This window comes from Echiichthys vipera (genome assembly GCF_963691815.1).
Source record: "Echiichthys vipera genome assembly, chromosome: 1".
Classification (NCBI taxonomy): domain Eukaryota; kingdom Metazoa; phylum Chordata; class Actinopteri; order Perciformes; family Trachinidae; genus Echiichthys; species Echiichthys vipera.
Window position 1 is genome coordinate 30,214,688 of NC_139826.1, and position 22,326 is coordinate 30,237,013.

A 22,326-nucleotide genomic window follows, 5' to 3' on the forward strand; every position below is an offset into this window, starting at 1 on the left:
AGAAGAGCCTTTTATTCAGCACTGTTTTTATTCCAATGATTTCAAAGGAGAGAGCAAGGAGAAGCTTGTTTGAGAATCAGTTGAAGGTGACAGGGAAAGCAATGAGGATAACATGTACAAGATTTTTTTTTTCTCCATTTTTCCAGTTTTTTTTTTTCCAGCAGCAAATGTTCACAATGGGAAAGTACACTCAGTAAGAGCAGGTTACTGCTTGTATTTTCCAAAGGTGAGCATTTCCTGCGACAGTACTATAGATCGAGGAAAAGCACCACGACCACACAGCTTTGACCATTTTTCTTGTCTCATAGTAGTGTAGAGTTCTTACATCGGAAATCATCAATTTAAAGAAAAGAAAGCAAAGCAAACAATAAACTCACTTGTTTTTCACTTTTGGCCCTCAATGCATTTAATTTACAAATCTTATTCTGAACAAGCCAACCTTGTGATCTCAACTTCCATCGAATTCTTCCATGAAATACCGCTGTCTTTGAACTACTTGATACATGATTGTTGCATTTATTTTTGCAGGAGGCAAGATTTGAGATCCAAATAGTTTGGCATGTCCACTATTAAGCTGCTGTATAACCAAATGACCAACATTTGGTTAACTCCTAGCATTATTTGCTGTGTAACCTAAAATTTAAAGAAAAACAGACAAGGTAACGGAAAGTCATCAATGATCCGTCTAGAATGGCGAAGGCAGGAAGAATGTACACAATAAATGCACGTAGCCTGCATTCATTTGTTTCAAGCACATTGTAAACCAACTATTTCAAGGAGACGCTAGCAGTTGTCTTACTTTGAATCTCTACGCTCATTATGTTGCGAAAAAAGAAACACCAGAACAGAAGCAATGACAAAAAAAGATGGAGCAAAGCACAATGTTTCTTTGCAGATCAGGAAAAGAAATGCTGCATGTTGGAGACAAACGGGCAGAAGTCCTATTTAGCCAGCTCCTGAGCGTGGCTTTTGTTCTGCTTTGTCCACTCTGGTGAACAAGGGGGCTTTACCTGCAAACCCCACAACACCAGCAGACTCCAGCAGAACCATGAGGTAGATCACCGGTCAAACTGACCACAAGAGAAAAACAAAAACCCTCCTCAAAGATGTCCATTGGGTGTAAAACCTGTAATTTCATAAAAGCACTGCTCTTTTTTTCACGTCACATCTTTTTTTTTTTTTTAAAAAGGAAAGAGGGAAATTACCTTACTCTGAGTCTCTCACCATTCATTTTTCTCAGTATTGCCATTGGACTCTCATAATCTTTATTGCTACCAGAAGACTAGATAGCGAACACTCAATGGAGATCTCCATGATTTCACACACACTCGTTTGATCAATCATAGATAGAAATATGACACCTGATCAAGTTTGATGAAAAAATGTTGGAGAATATTTGATGTGACGTAAGGAAGGCACCTTTTCCAATAATAAATTCATTAATTTCCTAATGAAATGGTCACCTGTATCAGCTGTCTAGTGCAGTTGAACATCAATTGATTTAATAGCTATAGCTATTCTGTGGAAATCCAAAAATGAGATATTCTTTAAACTTCAGTGCAAACAAGGTTTTGCAATGTTTTTTTTTTTCATATATCACAAATAAAGAAACTATAAAATCATAGAAACCTTGGGAGGGAGGAAACTATCTCAATCTCATGCATTTTAATATCACATCATACTGCGGGAGGAGTGGGGAGAGGGAAGGGAAGGGAAAGGAGAGGGAGAGGGAGTCCTCTGGCATTTGTTTTGAGAATCCTTGAAAAAAGAGAAAAAGAAGAGCATGTTGTTTCTTATCAAAATAAATCTTTTTTTTTTCTTCTGTGATTAGCCAACTGCTTGAGTCCATTTACACTGTCCTCATTTTCCACCACAAACATCGGGGCTGTGCAAAAAAGTTCATGTATCTGGTCCAATCAGAGAAGGCGGCGACCGTTACCACTGTGATGTCATCGGCAACTTCCCACCGGCCCTCTGGCTCACAGAGCGGCAATCTGGCCTAAGAATAAACAACCACAGAAAGCAGAAGCATCGATATAAAAACTATAAACTAATATTCAACAGCATCATGAGAATCTTATTATCTTTGAACGACATAATAATCGTGGTCTGACTGATTATTTTTCACAGAACCGGTTTCTTTGAGATGATACATGTGAATATATCGAACCTTTCCATTTTTGAAACGTTTTGCAAATTATGCCGTCAGTTTCTCTGTGACACTCCATTACAGTACATGCATGTTCATCAGCTAGTGCTGCCTCAACCACAAAGCTTCTCTTCTACGCATTACCAGCTATCATGTATACGTTTACATTAATAAAGATATTCATTTCAACGCATTGATTCAGCATCCCACTACACAGTATGTAAAGGCTGTGTTACAGGAATGTCAGATAGCAGATGTCCCATTTCGAGAGAACGGTTAATTTGGTCTTGTTCAGTGAGTGAAGCTGCCAGGTTGTCTCAACTCGAGTTACTCATTGACGTTCTTCGAGACGATAATTTTCCGCTCATTCATTGTACCGCTTCCTATGTTTTGAACGGCTGCACCCCTACATGTGAGCAGCTATACAGAGAGTGTGTGGGCAGTATGACTGGGGAAAAGTCAGGGATCCACGAGCACTCGCTAAGTTTGACAGGCGAACCTTTAAAGAGTCGTTCAAAAAGATTTGTTCATTCACGCCCATCACTTCTACATAGGCACCCTGTTTATATCTTTTTTATTGTCATTTTTTAGACTGATTTATTGAAGGAGCTGTAATTGAAATACTGAAAAACTGCCACACGGCTCTCAGACTGTTCCCCAATGAGTGAAATCACTTTTTCAACATGCAAAGCAACAAAGAAACTGGGGATTACAACACACACGGGGAGGAGTGACTTCATTCTCTGCTCAGGATGCCATCACTCCACTATACATTGTGTTGAGTACAGCTCCTTTAACCATTAAAAAAGCAAATACTTATAAGCATATAAAACCTTGGTGTCTTATTAGATAGTAGCCCCATAACTTCTATTATGTGGCAGTAAAGTTGCTGAAAGAAACAAGCTAGCATTCACATGGATTCGGAAACTACAGTGTACCTGTGATTACTTGCTGAGTTGACTGTAAGGAGACGAGTTGTTGGAAGAATCCACTTGTTGCGGCGTGCCGTTTTCCTGAAAAGCAAAACAGCGTCTCTCATTTAGAGCGTGATAATAACTATCTTCACTGGGTTTGCACTGAGATAATTGATGGTTTTAGAGGACGAACACTTCAAAAACAACTCCAGGCTGCATGGTGAGAAGATGATTGGAGTGGCACAGGCTGTTATAATTACAGTTAAATGGACTCCAGGTATGAAGCAGAATGGATGAAGAGACAATGATACAATGAACTTACAGGTGCAGCCTGCATTGGAGGGTACTGAGGCATGTAAGCTCCCTGGACACCATGGTTGGCTGAAATATACTGAAAGATAAAAAAATATATATAATTAAGTCCAAATGATTGAATGGTATTACTTTTTTGTTGGGCTTGAAAGCCTGAAACATGCATCTTGTGCTACTTGACTCGAAAAATAAAACATAAGTAGAAAACTTGAAAACGATTTCCAGAAATAAATAAACAACCTGCACAGAGATAACGCATTCCAGGAGAGTTATAAGAGCAGATCAGTTTAGGACACAACGTCATGCCAGTGAGTAAAAGTGTGTTTTAAGTTAAATAAGAAATGTGAGGTGTGAGGGAGACAGCAGCTATTGATAAAACCCTGTCAGCATACATGTTGCATTTAGGGGGCTTTATTTAATGACTATGTCGTGCACACATTAGGGACCAGTGGTGAAACATTTGTCAGACATGAATGTAACATTGCAAACTTTCCCTTCTGTCTCAAGCTCTGAAAAGAAGAATCTGCCACAATTCTTTTTCATAATCATCCAATCAGAAGGACTCATCACACTGTATTAAAACTGTAGCCTTTAAAGAAAAGCTAAGTAAATCTCAGAGCATTGGAGGTTAATACAAAACAACCAAACACCAGTAAACCTGTCTGTTTCTAAGGCTAATGCTAATGTACATGAACATAACTGTGCATACAGTGCTTCTCTGCTCCTCTACACTGTAGTTGTTTTTATAAAACATCTGTACTACATCTGTATCATTTAACAGGCCATCTTCCTTTTTACATCAGGAACAATTTGCCCTGAGTATCATAAATATTACATTGTAACCTGTTTAAAAAAAGAAAAAGATGAATCAATCATACGGAAGTAAAATATTTGGCCTCAGTAATCCAGGGGCTTTGATGCAAAATGTTGCAATTAAGGATCTTTTTAGCGTGTTGCTGTTCAGGCATATTCACATATAGTACTGTCACTGTTCATGTTACAGATTGCATGAACTGAAATTTAAATGCTATCCTGATATTGGTGAGCATTTTATATTAAATTATACTACACAAGATTAATTTGGTGAATGCTGTGTGTGAATATCCCAGAAATCAGCTTACCGCTCCGGTGTTTCCCAGTGACAGCTGGCCCATCTGCTGAGTAAGCATGGCTGAAGGGTGCAGTGACATGGAGGGATCCACAGAGGGAGACATCACAGCAGCCTGTAATACAAAGGAGCTAAGTTTTTACCACATATCACATGATACAACAGAAGAAATCGGCTAATTCTACTCATAAAATACCATATAAAATAGCAAATAGATGCTGCAGCAACAGTGGTAGGCAGTGTGTGTTAAGTATAAATATAGCAGGAATTACTGTTTGTACGACATACCAGATAAATGAGCTGACAAAATGTAAAAGAAAACATTTGCATCAATAACTCTGTGATAATATGTTAGTCTGTGGTAAATGTGACGTATTCTAGGCTCCTGGGTCACATTACGGAATGAAATATGTAAAAGGTGTGACGTTGGCAGCTCTAGTCTGTTTTCAGATGTGGTATATTCCTTTAAACATGCTGCCTTTGGGGAATAGACGTTTCCTAGTAAAAAATGGGGGAGGGGTCAGATCAGCAGAGACACTTGTTCCACTGGAAACCATCTGTTGGAAGAGTCAAAGAGTCACAAGACTGTCTCTGCTCCAGGCATTTCCTGCTGGATCCAGAGAGGGGGAGGAGGAGGAGGAAGAGGAGGGGGGCGGGGGCGGTGGCTGGATGTCTTTTTAGTTGTTCCATTTCTCTTTCATACACACTCAAACACACATTTACACACTTCCAATATGTGTATACACTGTGGCTATTTCCCCAGAACTTGTGTCAGCTGTGCTCTTCTCGTACATTTGGGGAAGTTTTAGACGCTGTTGGTTTGATTGAGTCAGCAGAACAGGCTTATTAAAGTAACACTGTGAGCTCAGAGCTGCAGCGGCGCCACACAGCCATTTCCTGTACACAGAATAGGAGGTGGTCTACGTGGGTATGAAAAAAAAGAAGCAAATGCCGTTGTTTCCTTACCGGGTGTTGCATGATATATGGTTGATGTGCCAGCCAAGAATGACTCTGTACCTAACGGAGGGTAAGACAGGAAGGGAGAGGCAGAACAAAAGACAGATGGACAAAGGGATTAAACCTTTATGTTACAAACTAACATTACAATTTCAAAAGGCATTGTTTTTAAATAGAAATACAAGAACGCCATCCGTCTAAATGATACATCTGGAGCAAATACTGCATCCATCCATTAATGCCATTTGAACCTCTGTTTCTGCTCTTGGACATTAATTAACCATGACCCAAAAATATCCAAAGCATTCAGCTTTTTTGGGCCTATCTGGTTACCCCTCTGTTGGCTAAAAAGCTTTTAAACTACCCCATAACCTCAACCTTTTAAATGGCCTCCAAACTCCACGAATCTGCCTCCTGTCCCGAGGGTATGTCTGTCTGATTAGGAGTTTAAAAAAAAAGTTATTCGACCCATCAACAACATCTGTGAGTCTGTGCAAAGGCCCTGCCACTTCACCTGAGGTGCTCAATGGTTTTCCAGAACTTCTCTGAAGCTGTCTAAAGGTTCTCCTGGTTTTACAAGCATGCCCCATACTCTGTTTTTGCATATGTAACTATAACAAGTGCAACCTTTTTTGTCCACTACCTGTGCCAACAAGCCTTGAAAGCCTGTTTTTTTTATTATTATTTAGCTCTAGCTTCACTCCCTGCTGCCCTGCCCTCACTCCCCTCGCTGCCCTCTTGGCCAGGTAATTTTTGGAAAAGAGATTTTAATCTCAATGAGACTTTGACCTGGTTAAATAAAGGAGATATATATATATATATATATATAATGCCCATTGGGCAAATGGCAGGACTATAGAGGATGCAGATGTGTTGGCTGCACAAATTGTACATCGGAGTGAGGGGGAGGAGCTGGAGAATAAAGCTGAGGGATTCCAACTGGAGATACTTGGACTCTAATACGGCATTGCTTCTCCTCCATAATCACAACCAAGATAAGGTAAAACTCTCTCTTTCTCCCAGGGGGAGAGGGTTGCTTGGACTTGACTGGATGCAGTCTGGATGTTGTCTTCTAAACTATGAGTGGGATTGGTCCTTGAGAAAGCTTCACCTGCTCCATCATCTTACTTGAATACTTCAGTGTTCATACTGACAATTAATGGGACACCTAGAAGGGAGTACATGAGAGGAACTGCCTCTCCTATCTGATTGACAGGATGTACATTTTCAGTCAATATTAGTTATGTATAGATGAAAAACTCCCTGTGTTCATAGTACCAGAGCCCTTAAAGTACCAGGTCGATGATGGACTCTGCAGGTGTTCCATCAGATGAATGGCTGTTTCTCTTGGACAGACTGCACAAAGAGAAGCTTATTACCAACTCTCCACATGACGGGAATATCTACAGGGCCGGCCTGGAAGACTGAAACTGGTTGTGGGTTCATCCGAAGACCAGCTGGCAGAGGTCTTTATTCAAAACTAAGATTCATCCCTCGTGCAAATGAATTTCAAACGTATGAGTGAAATATTACAAAGCAGTGAGCAAGAACAAGACAAGGTTGTACTGATAAAGAGGAGGGCATTTTTGACTACTTCACTAGTGTGAATCACTGAGCTTACTGTTATATTACATGATTTCTGGTTGACCAAGCTCAATTGATCATCATCATCCACTGCCACACAGAGCTGCCACAGTGTACGCTGGCCCGGGGCAGCTTTAACACCTATTCTTACATCTATAGCACCTGTGCAACCCATACAAAAGCAAAAATACACCATAACCCACATATACATACAGACCATTAACTCAAATGCAAAAAATGGAAGAGATTGACAGAGAAAGAGATATTTTTTAATTCACTTCTGGCCATTGGACATGTTTGTATAAAGGATCCTTTGCCTTACCTGGTAAGCAGAGACTGGAGACATGTAGGGAGACATCGTAGGCTGCACAGTCATTATCCTGTTGCTCACTGGATACGGAGAAGGATAGTACCTAGGAAACAGTACAGCATTTCAAAATAGAGCTCAAGAATTATGACTCTGGTTAAAAGTTTAACGTTGTCATGACCTCCGAGTTCAACTTACCCATTTTGTATAGCTGCTGAGGAGGGGTCATAGGTAAGAGTCATTGCACCCTGAGGTGAGGAAATAGACAATAATGAGGAGTTACATATTTACTGCATCAGAACAACAGAATACATACCCAATATTAAATAAAAATCCGTTGTAATGTTTTTAAATGGGAATATGTTTAGAAAACAGACTTTTCATTGCAGAGAGTTAATTTTCCATTGAATGGCTCAACAAAGCATGCTCTGGTGTACGGATGTTCAAAAATTGTAGTTTTGATTTTAACTCACAAGCCTGGAAAAAAAGCACGAGGGACTATTTAATTAATATACACTGTTTTTTCCAGTGTTATATAGTAAATGTTTTGCCAGTGATTTATGAATTCTGTTCGTATTTGATAGTGAAATTACTTTTTTTCTTGAATTATGCATAGCTGTTTTGCATGACACAATAATAAAAACTTAATTCATTGTCATCAAACAGAGAGGGCAAAATGCTACACAACACATGTAAGACGATAGCAGATACATACTAGTCTGAGATCCCCTGTCTGTCCATTGGGAACAAACCCGCTGTGAGTATGTTTCTTCCTTTGACTGTCTGCAAACTTACACAGCAAGGGCTGAGAGGGAGCTGGGGGCAAAGCACAAAAAACTGACATATTAACACTCGGCAATCAATCATTAGCACCTGCACAGTTTTCATCAAAAGGAACATGAACAGAAAGGTGCCTTTCTTTCCTACCCAGAGCTCCAGAAGCTATCTTGATAAACTTCCCATTAAAGTGGGAGATGACCGCATTACACTGCTCTGTTGTGTCCATCCTGACAGGGGAGAAGATAAAACAGACTCACCATCAAATCACACGTAGACCATCTACAGTTAAACACATCGTGCTATTGTAAAGGCGTGATGCAAGTTAGGATTAACTATTGTTGCTAATCACATTCAGTTGTAAACCACAAACCAAAGTAGACTCTGATTCTTGCATAAATAAACTCCGCTGTGTGTGTGTGTGAACAGGAACAAGAGCTAATTATCTCACTTGGCTTTTCTCCAAAACAATAGCAGGTTTGTTGAAGCATTAAAATACAAGATTCAGGTAGAAAAAATAATTTTTATAGCACAGTCAGACTTATTGACAGTTAAAATAACAGGAAAATAACAGTTTAAATACAGAAGAATAAATAAGATCTTCATAGTTAGTAGGTTTATATAGTTTAGACTATCAAGCTAAAAGATGCAAACTTAAATAAATATAAACTGACGTATTGTGTTATAAAATATGTGTGATATATAATGTAGAAAAAAGGGTTTATTCTACAACTACTTCATAGATGATTCATAAGATCTTCTGTGACCAACCTGGCGAAGCCCACGCCTCGGCTGTTGCCACTGTAGTCCCGGAGGATCCGCGTGGAGACGACCTGGCCGAAGGGTTGCAGCATGTTCTCCAACTCTTTCTCATCCACGGAGAGAGGCAAGTTGGAAATGTACAGATTGGTGGGGTCCTGCTCCTGTTGCTGCTTACAGTAAAGAAGATGGAAAATAAGATGTACATACAATGTCATGTGTTTTATATTTTGCTTGTGTGCCTGAGAGAGAGCCACATAATGAAATGCAAGAATAATTTCTCATGAACCATGCAATTGTGCATTGAACCACAGACAAAGACAGTGCTGCGCTATTTCTTAATGAAAGACTGTGAATGTATGTTTCTACTCAGTGTTTCTCTGCTGTGAAATGTGTGAATTGATCAGGCTTTGAGACTAAAGTATAGTTAAGGGTCGGACGAAGACATTTGGTTAAACAAACATTAATAAGCTGTCCTGCACACACACACACACACACACACACAAACACACTTCATGTGTACTGTGGAGAAGCTAAGCGCCTCTACGGTCTTCCCTAGAAACAGCAGGAGAGGAGCGTAGCCTAGCTACCACAACACACAAACTGTCTTCTGCCGTGTTTGTTCCAAACAGAGCAGCTACATGCATCTCTCCAGAGAGAGACCCTCCATCAATTAAGACCTGTAAGCACAGCAACTCAGGCTGCGCCGTGAATGGGTGACTGAAACAAATTACATGATTCAGACTATTTACGCTGCTCCACCACTAGACAAATAACAGATACGATGCAGAATGACATTGTTGGTCATCTAAAAATATTTTTGGAAAATGAAAAACTGGTATCTTTGCATTAGTCACTGAGGATCAAGAATGGCTCGGAGCAGCAGTACTGTTGCCCCAGTGCTTCGCTGCAGATATGCCGACATCAGTATGCATGAATGATAATTGTTAACACTCAGTGACATAGTAATAATACTGGTAAAAAAAAAAAGTGCAATCAATATAGTACAGCCAAAGCAGGATGGTGTGTTAGTGTGTGGGCCGGGGGGGTCGTGTGTAACGTGTCACACTGACTGACAGGTTATTTGGCAGAGAGGGACGTGACATCTGGTTTCTACAGTGAAAGTAAATGGGGTCACGGGAAGAACAGCTTGTCAGCTGAGGTCATGTGACCAGTCTAAAATCATTCTCCAACACACATCAGCACAGGTCCACAGAGATGTTCACAAGCAAGACAAATATGCGCATACACACGCACGCGCACGCACACACACACACACACACACACACACACACACACACACACACACACACACACACACACACACACACACACACACACACACACACACACACACACACACACACACACACACACACACACACACACACACACACACACACACACACACACACACACACACACACACACATACATGCCTGCACCAAACTCACCTTGGCCATCTGGGCCTGTATGCCACTGGTTTTCAGAGCATGTACTGCCTTTAAAGCAGCCCCCGGGCTGTCAAAGTCCACAAACCCGTAACCTGTGGTCGGTAAAGGGGCATTTATATTTTTGTTATTATAACAGTCACTTAATAATCAGAGCAACCATATTTTGCATTTTGTACTATCGCTGGTACTGAGGGATGGGTCTTATGTATTGATCTTGATTGTTTAGTACTGTAAACCTCTCAAGATATCTTTCACATTGTCAATCATGAAACACAATTCAATTAAATATTTTAAAGAAATAGTTCAACATTTGGGGAAATTATTCACTGTCTTCCCAAGAGTTAGAAAAGAAGGTTGGTACTACTTGCATGTCTGGGCGGTAGATATTAAGCTGAAGCCAGCCGCTGCTAAGCTTTTGCCTAGTCTGACTCACTGGATGTATACCGTTTGTTTAAATAAATATAAACAAGCCAGAAAGTCTTTTCCCCTAGCCAGAATGTTAACTTGTACAGCCAGACTTTTCTCCAGCAATGACACAGCATTTTGGAGATTTGTCTGGCAATGCAAGCCCAGCTTTTGCCTGATATCGGAAAAAATTGTCAATTCATTACTCTCTGTTTCCATCTTCAGTCTGATATTGCCTCCACTCTTATTTTCGTGGGGGAGGGAGATTAAATTTCCCCTACAAAATCAATAGAGACCAATGTATCCGCCTGAATTCATCCTCATTTCAATGTTAATTTTGACCCTTTTCAACCAGCTTTGTGTCACTGCAGTGTGGGCAGTGTGTGTGGCGACAATGTTGCGGTCTACAGTGTTAAATGCTATATTGTACTCGTCAAAATACAGTAAGGACTCTGCCGGCTGACGGTTATTTGAATTTCTAAGTAACAAGATGTAACCCGGTTCTTGTCTTTTGATCTGACCCTAACCTTACCCCTTCACAGCTAATTGTAGCTACCTGCTAACTGGCATTAGTCCCGCCCCTGGCGTTGTTTGGCTTAGTGTTAGTTCCCCCATGGCGCTCACTGGATCAGTTGCTTTTTCAATCAAGAAAATGTATTTCATATCTAGATGCCAGATGAATCAGTCAACTCAGTGGAGTGGGCGGATTTAAAAGTCTGGACCCAGGCATGGTTAGCTTAGCTTAACATAAAGACTAGGAACAGGGGGAAACAGCTAGCTCTGGCCAAAGGTTAAAGAAAAATAATAATCTGCTTACCAGCACTTTTAAATCTCACTCATTAACACTCTTTATCTTTTTTTTTTTTAAATCTGTACTAAACTGATGTGCATGAATTATGGTTTTAAGGGGGACTATTACTTGGCCGTACGCAGTGACTTCCAGGAAATGTTGAACTATTGCTTTAAATAACAAACCAGAGTCTATGTTTAACCTGACTTATGGCAAAATACACCTACTGCTTTTCTATTCACCATTTTACAAAGCATTCCCATCACCCAGTCACTCACTGGTTTACATTAATTTCCATAAAGTGTAAAAAAATCTGTAGACTCTAAATCTGCTTGAGTTAGGTAATCCATCATAATCTGCTTTTGTTTTAGTCAAACATGTGTTTTCATTGCATTGTATTGCAGTGCAGACTTTGCAAATCAAGCTGCACTTTCAACTGCGACGTCATGTCACAACATAACACATTTGACAAAAATGAAGGCAGACACATTCATAGTTCATGTTCACACGGTGACGGATTACACAAACCAAGCAAAGTATCAAGTTGCAGCAAATTGATTTTCATGCACTATGGAAATTAATGAAAACCAGGAGCCGCCTGGAAGGTATGGAAATGAATTCAAAAATATAACATAACGTGGTATATGTGCTGTCATATATAGCATAAAATAAACACTGGTGTGACACTTTATGAACATCATCTGAAAAGAACAGTTACTTTAATGCCTCAACGAAACAATTAGTCTTTGAACGTAAACATGCAGTAGAGAGTCCACAACTGGAAGAACACTATAGTGGGATAGTGGTCTATATTCAAAAAAATAGAAAATTCTAATCCTACAGCCTTAATAAGTGACGGCTGTTAAGTTAATAACCTTACTGACCTTTACATTTGTTGGTTGTCTTGTCCAGGATTGCCTTTGCTGACTGAATTTTGCCATACCTGTACACACATCAAAATTAAATTACTTTCAGATAACGTTCTTTGAACAAAATGAATGAAAATGAAACATTTGAGCTGGTGTCAGTATTTTATCCAAATGTCTCTTAAATCTCCCATATCATGCTTATTTCCAGGATCATGCCTGTTTTTTGGGTTACTCCTAAAACATGTTTAAATGCTTTAATGTTAAAAAAACAAAACATATTATTTTCTCATACTGTCTGTCTGAATATACAGTACCTGTGTCCACCCTCTGTCTGAAACGCTCTGTTTTAGCGCCTGTCTCTTTAAGACCCCCTTCTAAAAAAAGCCCAGTCTGCTCTGATTGGTCAGGTTTCTGTTCTATTTTACTCGCAGTTCAGTCTGGTAATGTGCGGCAGAGAAAATTTCAAGCCGTTTGCCCAAGCGACCGAACCAATCAGCGTGGCTTTTAAGGCGAGTCGAAGTGTGACGCACAGAGAAGCCACTGTTCAGTGTAAACAACTTTTCTCTTGGATCCTTCTGTTGGAATATCGACCGTACAGCAGAAAGTTTGCCTCTTATCCGTCAATTTGCGTTACACAAATGGAAAATATCCTTTATTGACATGTTGTTTACTTTCTGAGCTTTGCCTCGATGCTGTTAGCACATGATACGCTTCGTTGATCTGATTGGTTGATTTGGCCCGTATGTTGGTGGTAGACAGATGGTTTATCCAATCAGAAACCATTTTCCTCCCCTTTCCAAAAAATCTCCAACCGAGAGTTCCCAGATGGATATGCTGAGCAAATGCGAATCAATCCATAGGTTTCTGGGTCTTCTGCATCTGCGCTCTTGGCGTCTCTGCACCATCATTGCAGCCGGGAATGACTGTGACATCACTGTAGCTGCACTTTTTACGTATATATAGTATAGTTGTGAAATCACATTGTACAGATGTCCTGACGGCATGTTTTGATAATTTCACAGTATTTATGTAACACCTCAGCCTGCTTTATAATGAAAAAAGAAATGGAAATCTCACTTTTTACTATATGGGACTCTTAATCCCCTCAGACTTGTCAAATTTCCTGAGGAATTTGCACAGAGATTACTTTCACTCAGTATGATAGTGGAGTCAGACCAAATAATACAACACAAGCAGAAAATAACAATTTATTATAATACTACTCGGTCATATTTCAGAGGCACATACTGTACATCCCTACTCTCTTCTATTTGTTGCCAAACACTTCCGTTCCAATGTCAATGTTTCAGGGATTGTTTGATCTCCGACTTTATACTCAAGTTGAATTGTGGCACGAGCTGTGAGCTGCTATCTGAGCGCGCACAACATACAGACTGAATGCCTAGCTTACATCACTATTCAGACTCTGTTGCTATGAAAAGCGCTTTCATTTCTGCTTTGTGCTGGCAAACACCATTGGGAACATGAACAAAACACAAGCAAACAGGACACAAACAGCTGCTGCTGCTGCTGGTTATATGGGTGAATGCCTTTCTCCATATGCTTGTGATTCAAAAGGGAACGAGTGGAGACAAAACTCCACTAATTATGGCATCCACCACACTAACCACTCGGACTGAAGCCTATAGTATCAAGTATCGAACATGTTCACTGCTTTACATGACTCTGTTTTTTACTTCTTTTTTTTGGAAAACAATCATTTTTACAGTGTGCTTCACATACCACAGTTGAGCTAGACTTTTCCATGTGTGTCTGTTTATAGAGGTATGGTGGTTGGAGCATTTAATGTCACACAGTACATTATGGTTAAACCAGAGTGTATCTTTGAATGCCAACATGGATGATTTGGAACTAACACTGCGCACGGTCTTCATTTTGTTTTTGATTTTTTTTTGGTCAAAAATCTATTTAATTTCTTTATTCATAGTCATTTAATTTAGCTATTTTTAAATCAATTGTCAAACCTTTGTTGTTTAGCTGCTAAACCCTGTTAAAATACAGAACAAAGAGAGAAAAATTCACATTTTGTTTTCTTGCCAAGAGTTATTTGAGAAGATTGATACTACCGACCTTGTAGACCTTGACTTATATATGTTTTTTTTCTTCTTTATTATGCATTTTCGGCTGGTGAGACTTATACTCCGGAGCAACTTTCAATCCGAAAAATAGGGTAGGCGTTTTTCAAAATTGCCAAACATACTCCTTTAAGTTAAAAGGAACAAATTATGCTTATTTTCAGGTTCTTACTTTTATTTTGGGTTTCTACTTGAACATGTTTATATAATTTAATGTTAAAAAAACCCATTATTGTTCTGGTACTGTCAGTCTAAATATACCTATATTCACTCTGTCTTAAATGCTCCGTTTTAAGCGCCTCTCTCTTTAAGCCCAGCTCCTGAAAAAGCCCAGTCTGCACCGTCATCGCAGCCGGGTAATGACTGTAACGTCACTGTAACGGCACTTTCTACCTATATATAGTATAGTTATGACACAAGTCCTTTTATTTTTTGTACATCACGTGCCTATGGTCAGGGAGAGACCTTCATCAAATCAGAAGGGAATGACATTGGTATGTGATATCTTCAGCCAGCTTTTGGCCACTTTTTCAGCAAACAAGCATATCATTAACAAACCACTGTTGTGCACACACATTAGTATACTTGTTACGCTCACACTGTACTTGGGTGTACTTACTGGTGACAAAGTTTGACCAGGTCCAGGTCTGTAGTAGCAGGAGGCAGGCCGCGGATGTACAGGTTGGTTTTGCTGAGCTGCTCCAGGCCTGTGCTGCTGCTGTTGCTGCTGCTGCTGGGACTGGACGGAGTCATGGGGTAGGACTGCACACAGGAAACCCACTGTTAGGAAGTGTATGGGAGCTGGATAATCTAATTTAAACCCAGGTCAACACTGATTACATGAACATCTCATCATCTGAGCGAAACAAAAATGCAGAGGCACACAGAGGGCACAATCAGATTTTAATATTCCATGTACATGGTGCATTAAAGGTCACCCTTGTAATATTCTTAGGATGATACGAACTGCTCATCAATGATCCACAAAGCAGCCAAGACAACTTAGCTTCTACACTGTGAGACACCTGAGACATCATCAGTATCCAGTGGTGGAAGAACATTTACTCAAGTGCTGTACTTAAGTGCATGTCTCCATGTAAGGTATGGGTGCTGGATACGAACTGCTCATCAATGATCCACAAAGCAGCCAAGACAACTTAGCTTCTACACTGTGAGACACCTGAGACAACATCAGTATCCAGTGGTGGAAGAACATTTACGCAAGTGCTGTACTTAAGTGCATGTCTCCATGTAAGGTATGGGTGCTGGAGTTCTTTCATCGCTTTTCCTCCACTACATTCGAAGGGGAGATATTCTAGTTTTTATTCTATGGCACACATAGTTACATGAAAAACATATGATGAGCCTATAAAATATGATGCAATGCTTAACTAATGAATTATTGTCTACAGTACCTCAAATGAGCTACACATTGAACAATTACAACAATAAGTAATTATGGCACATAATATAATGCATGTGCAGTACACTAATCTAATAAAATGAGTTAAAGAAAATGGGCACAATGATGTATTGTATCATATGTTGTATCATATCATATCATGTTATATCATATCATATATCGTAATATATCATCAATAATATTACACCCTGGAAGGAGCGTTCTGATACTTTCAGTACACGTTGTAATTAATACTTACTTAAGTATCATTTTAAAAGCATGACTTTTAATTGTAATAGAGTATTGTATTATACTTTTAAGTGAAGGATCTACTCCTTCTATCCCTGTCTGGATGTGAGTGGCAGGTAGGTTTGACCTTTAAGCTCTTGGTTGTTGTAAAAAGGTGATTCTGTCCACCAGTATACCACAGAGTATTTTAAAATAAAACCACTTCTTGTGATGCTTATAAAAAACCTGCACTTTTCTTCATACTTGCGAGCCAAGCAATGCAGCACTGCCCTGCAAAGCATTTCTTTCCCCTTACTCATTCATTAAAATCGCTCCCAGCCACCCCAAACCCTCTCCAGATCAGATCAAAGACAAAGCATAGCAGAATCGCGCCATCTGTCCATAACCAAAGTACAATCCACTCCAAGAGCCAAAGCGGTGGATACAGCTACAGCCATGCCAAGAAGAATCACTGAGACATTCTTCTTGTGATGGTTAAATGTTGATAGCAGCTGCTTTTATGGATAAAGAATTGATCACCGTGACAGGAACATCTGTTGGGCCTGTTGTGTCTTCAAGTAGAGGCCTTACATTTCTGTTGGTGTGCAATTTACCATGCTAACTTTGTTAGAGACCGTCAGGGGTTCACATCAGGCCTTCGAGAACATACGCCTACTCCATTAGAGGGCAGCTACGGTGGTACATTTCACAGAGGCATCCTCACACCTTATAGCAGACTAAACCTGTGTTACGCCTACAATGAAGAATCATTCACGGCTTCCCTGCAGGGATACATATGTGGCTGCTTTCAGATTCCTGCCCTCAAAGTCATATACGGCGCTTTCTGATGTATACATATTACAGTTTAATCTGAAAGGTGGGTATTTGATGGGATTTTATCAACTGCAGTCTCAATCCACTTCATATGACACAAGGCTCACATATCCATTATCGGAGGTTAGGATAGCAGCTGCATCTCACCTCTGCTCCTGCTTTCTATTCCCATCTTCCATCTAAATGGAGAGGTGTGATGGGAAAGCAAAGGTGCAGTTACCTTTCTGTTCACCTGAGAGGTCAAAATGACAGATGGAGGCAGCACAGCCCCCCCCCCAAGCACACCGATATATCCCACTGGATTCACCCAGAATGCATTAATCTATGAAATGGACTACAATAACCGCCATGCATATTGACCAGAGGGGGCGAGTGACTGGGCAAACAAGGTTATATGGACATAATAATTAAAGTCTCGGCTGTAGAGCTATGGATCGGGTCAGCAGCTGTTTTATTTATTATTATTTTTATTTCTACATGTAACAGAGGATCAGCTTCCCGTTTGGCAAGTCGTGTAACAGCAGTGGATCTAGTTTGTTATAGAGAATTGAAATCATTCGGTCGATTATATGAATGCATATGTACCATAGAAAGCCAGAGAGGGCTTCCCAATGTCATTTGTGGCTGCTATTATTCAGCCTGTTTATTCAAATGCTGCCTCAAGTGTGTGTGTGTGTGTGTGTGTGTGTGTGTGTGTGTGTGTGTGTGTGGAGAGAGAGAGAGAGGGGGGGGGGGTGTTAGGCAGAGGAAGAAATCAAATAAATAATAATAAAATAAACCAGCGAGTGTGTTTCGGCCTACCTGTTTACGATTGGTTGTCTTCAGCGGGTTGCCTGTGTTTGCAAAGATCATTCTGGAGGTTACAGATAAAGGGGTTTAATTTTATTTCCACCCAAAAAAAAAAAAATCGCAACGAGGAGCCACTAGAGACGGAATACAAGCGGTGAACGGAGCCTATGAAAGAGCCAGTCGGGTTAAAACATCCGCATACTGAACGAACCGGTTAACAGTGTAAAAAAAAATGAAGCCTCGGTCCTGCATAGGTATACTGACACATCTATACAGTCAGATGCATACCAGGCGATGGACCAACCCTACGGTCCGGTTCATTGATCTACGACGTCCTGCTGCAGACCGCTCGGCAGTCCCACCTACTACAGACCAAACCATCTCCGCCTCTGCAGGGTGTTTGACATCAAATAAACTGCGTGGCCGCCTCATACAAACTCACACTGGCGGTTTGTTTCTTTGTGACAAAGGCACGTCGAGACGTCTGGTGTCTGTGGCTGGGTTTATAATCGCATACAAAGTGCTTTTGGGTTTGATTTGTAGGCGCACAATCGGTTGGGCTGAACACTCGTCGCCTTTCATGTTGTTGTCGTCCGCACATACCAAGCATTCTTCACCCCCACCTCCTCCAACCACACACACACACACACACACACACACACACACGCACACACACACCCTCTTCCTCTTCCTACCCTTCCCCCCATCATCCAACACACTACATGTCAGAGAATCAGGATGCAATGAAATATAAGCAGGGGCTGGCCCGGGCTGGAGGTCACACTCTGCCTATATAAACCCAGCTATGAGAGAGAGAGAGAGAGAGAGAGAGAGAGAGAGAGAGAGAGAGAGAGAGAGAGAGAGAGAGAGAGAGAGAGAGAGAGAAGTAAAAGACAAGAACTGAGGACAAATATTTATGAGATAATGTGTAGATTATAATCTGTGTAGATTATATGACACAAAGGTTTTAACTGTGAATTAGAAGCAACTTGTAAATGTAGAGCACCATTCCTATATGCACGTTTGAGTGCATGCACAAGATTGATTTCTTCATATGCAGTTAGTAAAAATGTAAACTAAGCATTTTCACATATGGCACACAAATAACTCACACCACTGACGGATGAAAAAAAAGAGGAACTGTAGCTTTACAGCTTCTGGTCAAATGTTTCTAGTGCTTTTAGAGAATTGTTTTTTTTTAGACGCAGTGGTCGGCTGTTGATGGTTTTAAATAAGCTGGTCGTCTTTCTACATTTCTGATCTCTTGCATTTTACCTCTAAGACCTTTTTAGGTTCATCAGATGCAGGCTTAAATAAAGCTTTTAGTTGCACCCAGATGGAGGCACAGCCCCTCTCGTTACAGCAGGTCCACCCCTTCAATAGAGTCAATCAGAAGTCATTTCAAACCAGCTCTATTCTTTATTCACAGCCTGGACGAGTTTGTGTTTTAAGGTTCTTTGCCCTGGTAATTATTATCATATGTTGAGGCATGATTACAACTGTGGCCACTGAGATCAGGGTTTAGCCACTTGGAGGGAGATAAAGTTCTTTTGGACTTAATATACTTACATTTGAATACATAGTAATAGTAATAGTAGTAATAAGAATATTTTTGAGCAACAAATTAAACAAGGATATAATTATCCTTTTTTTGTCATTGATAAAAATGTATCAAACGTTGCATGTATTATATAAATAAAAAGCTTTTACTAAATGAAACTGCCCTGTGATAGACTGGCGTCCTGTCCAGGGTGTACCCGCCTCACGCCCGATGTCAGCTGGGATCAGCTCCACCCCCCCCGTGACCCCGACAGGGACAAGCGGTCAAAGATGAATGAATGAATGAATGAATTACTAAATGAAACATAGTATGAAATTAGAAATGTTTTATCTTATAAAAGAATAAGTCCTATAACGGCTCTGCATCTCCCTGAACCATAAATCTATTCTTGTATCTGAGAACAGTTTGAAACAGTTTTCAAACCTTAAATTCTAAAAAAAAAAATATTGAGAAGTTAACTAATAAATAGTTAAAATATATGCAAATATATATGTGTATATATATATACAGTATGTGTTTTCAGATTTTTTAATTAATTCACATATATACCGTACAGTGTATATATTAATCCTGGCTATGATCCTGGATGTATGCATATCATTAAATCCCTTGAGTAAAAGTTATGATGGAGCAACACAACAACATCATATTATACTTTAACAGATAAGATTCTCGTGGAGATTGCAACATTTCCAAAGACACCAAAATATGTTGCCTGAATTTTTATGGGGAAAATGTCTGAAATGATGCACAGGTCATGTAAAATATTTTTGTGCAGCTATATAAAAAAGTCTTGAGATGGAATATTTCACTGTTTCTCAAGCTTCAATGAGCTGGAACAAGTTTACTGTCAAACAATGAGATTATTGTACTGAACTCAATAAAATAAAAAAATAAAAATGTATTACTGTAAGAGGTTCATGTCAATAAAAGTGTCCATACCTTTTTTGTCTCAAGTATTTCACCAATATATGTTTACCTCATCATAAATTATTCTTGATGTAAAAGCACTGGTAAACAGACATAATATTCAGTGTGTTAAAGGAGCACTTCATGCAATAAACTGTATGAATGAACGGTAAGTGATCTACCTTGCTTATTGATCGTTTTGGTTCGTAGTGTCTAATGGTTTATGATGGATTTTGTTAATGCAATGTAATGTTTGAATGTACAGTATATAGTTGTTTGTTAAAATGTAGGATTTCAGTGTCGGACCCAAGGAAGAGCTGATGATGTAAGTGTACGTTACAGAGATGACAAGAAATGAAAGGACAGAGGGGAAATGATGTGTAACAAGCCAGAATCATTCTCTGCATCACAGTATCTGATATGTATCTAAACCACTTTATACGTATCATTTTTAATGTTTATTCAGACAGCTAGACGGATGCAACAGAGACACTTCAACCTTACACTATGCATATACGTGGCCGCAGAGATGTTGGACTTAACCGTACACATTTGCCTTTGGCTTTTATCTAATTAAACTAATTTTAAATTCACATACGAAAACTTAAGGGCACAATGCAGTGCTTGCCATTAGCAGCCATCCTGCTGGAGATTTATACAGCGAAGCTAAATCCAAATCCCTTCAGAGTGCAGGGAAGCTCTTAAAGCATCAAGTTTCTCTCCCTTATTTCCTCTGCATGGTAGGATTAAGGTTTCATGCTGGTGTTGTGTTACAAGCTGATGTTCCTTGGAAAGTCCAATCATTCCTATCTGAATAATCAGCTGCAGTGGTCTTTGTGGAGATGATTTCCTGTTTGTTGTCAATTATTGATCGATAAACCCGCTAGATCAAATGTGTTATAAGCTGCCATTCACAGGTGAGATTTTCTATATCTAGATTCAAGATTCAAGAAGCTTTATTTATCCCGAGGGAAATTATTGTGCAACAGTTTTAATACAAAGGTGGAAAAGGATCAGAGTGACAATAAGCATAAACATAAATCAAATCAAAATAAAGCTAACGTAAAATAAATCAAACAATAACTAAGTGTGACAGAGTGCAACAGACATTGTGGTTAAACGTAGGTATATACAATATACAACAATACGCAGCGTGCAGTTTAGCAGCATATTGAAATAAAACAAGTACAAACTAAATAAGTGATAAGTGATAAGGAGTGATAAGTGATAACAGTGTTAAAAGTGTAGCAGCATTTGCTACTGAACTAAGTTACAGTACAACTAAATAAAGTGATGCAGTGATATAAAGTGACATTTGCTCAGGACACAGCGTCTCCACTGTTCCTTACCTGACCGGGGGAAGATGAATTATAGAGTTTGATGGCCACCAGAAGAAAAGACTTCCTCCGGCGTTCAGTGTTAATCTATATCTGTATCTATATTTTTGTTGCATTGTTCTTTTAACATGCTCCGCTTCAAATGAATCAAAACGGGTCAATTGATCAATAGCCTTTAAGTCATTTATCTATCCATCCATTGTTTGTCTGGTTAATTTATCAAAGAGTTGCCTTTCTGTTTGGTGCAACAACAGGCTTCAAATTGAACCACTGGGAAGCCGTCAGCGAATCACACGCAGAGCTGAACTCAATGAGATAACCCAGTCAGCAATAATGATTCAGCAAACAATAAACTGTGTCCACTTCAGAAGGAAAAATAATGACAGGTTTGTTTCCTGTATTGTCTTGACTCTGATCTTATCAAACAGAGATCAGATCACCATCAAAGCCAGTGAATAAAGAGACAATATTCTAGATTAATGTTATTATTAAAAACTATATAATACATTTGATACCTAATGTTGTATTGATATTATAGTAATATATGTAATACTGCTGTATTACAAAACATATTACGTTAAATCTTACAGATTTATACTTTTATATTGCTGCACCATACTCTTCTATACTGTTATATTGTTAAACTATACTGTGTTATTCTATATATTACTACACTATAACGCTTATCACCATATTATACTACAACATACGGTATATTGTGTTAATATCTTACATTGACTCTTGCACGGAATTCCATTACTAAACTATATATATATATATATATA

At 39.5% G+C, this 22,326-nt stretch overlaps 1 protein-coding gene across 6 annotated transcripts; it reads right to left on the reverse strand.

The window, feature by feature from the left end:
- On the reverse strand, positions 1–18,096 carry rbms1a (RNA binding motif, single stranded interacting protein 1a). Of its 6 annotated transcripts, none has more exons than XM_083911268.1 (15): positions 18,023–18,096; positions 17,747–17,798; positions 15,101–15,243; positions 12,401–12,459; positions 10,322–10,413; positions 8,880–9,040; positions 8,259–8,338; positions 8,047–8,147; positions 7,530–7,579; positions 7,347–7,437; positions 5,450–5,500; positions 4,497–4,598; positions 3,386–3,454; positions 3,088–3,162; positions 1–1,999 (listed from the first exon to the last, which is right to left on the reverse strand). In XM_083911268.1, exons 2-14 carry the CDS (start codon positions 17,795–17,797, stop codon positions 3,094–3,096), a joined length of 1,119 nt encoding a protein of 372 aa, XP_083767394.1. In that variant the 5' UTR covers position 17,798; positions 18,023–18,096; the 3' UTR covers positions 1–1,999; positions 3,088–3,093. The 6 variants fall into 6 exon arrangements, with proteins under 6 accessions (XP_083767394.1, XP_083767396.1, XP_083767395.1 ...); XM_083911270.1 differs by having other exon boundaries at positions 17,747–17,778; positions 18,023–18,077; XM_083911269.1 differs by having other exon boundaries at positions 8,880–9,037; positions 17,747–18,082.
- Positions 18,097–22,326: the final 4,230 nt, after the last annotated feature.

Coding starts and splice junctions, on each gene's coding strand:
- rbms1a (XM_083911265.1), bottom strand. CDS start 17,797: ATGATCTTTGCAAACACAGGCAACCCGCTGAAGACAACCAATCGTAAA. Junction 15,262..17,746: donor AGACAACCAATCGTAAACAG/GTAGGCCGAAAC, acceptor ACTTCCTAACAG/TGGGTTTCCTGTGTGCAGTC. Junction 8,339..8,879: donor CGAGGCGTGGGCTTCGCCAG/GTTGGTCACAGA, acceptor CTCCCCTGTCAG/GATGGACACAACAGAGCAGT.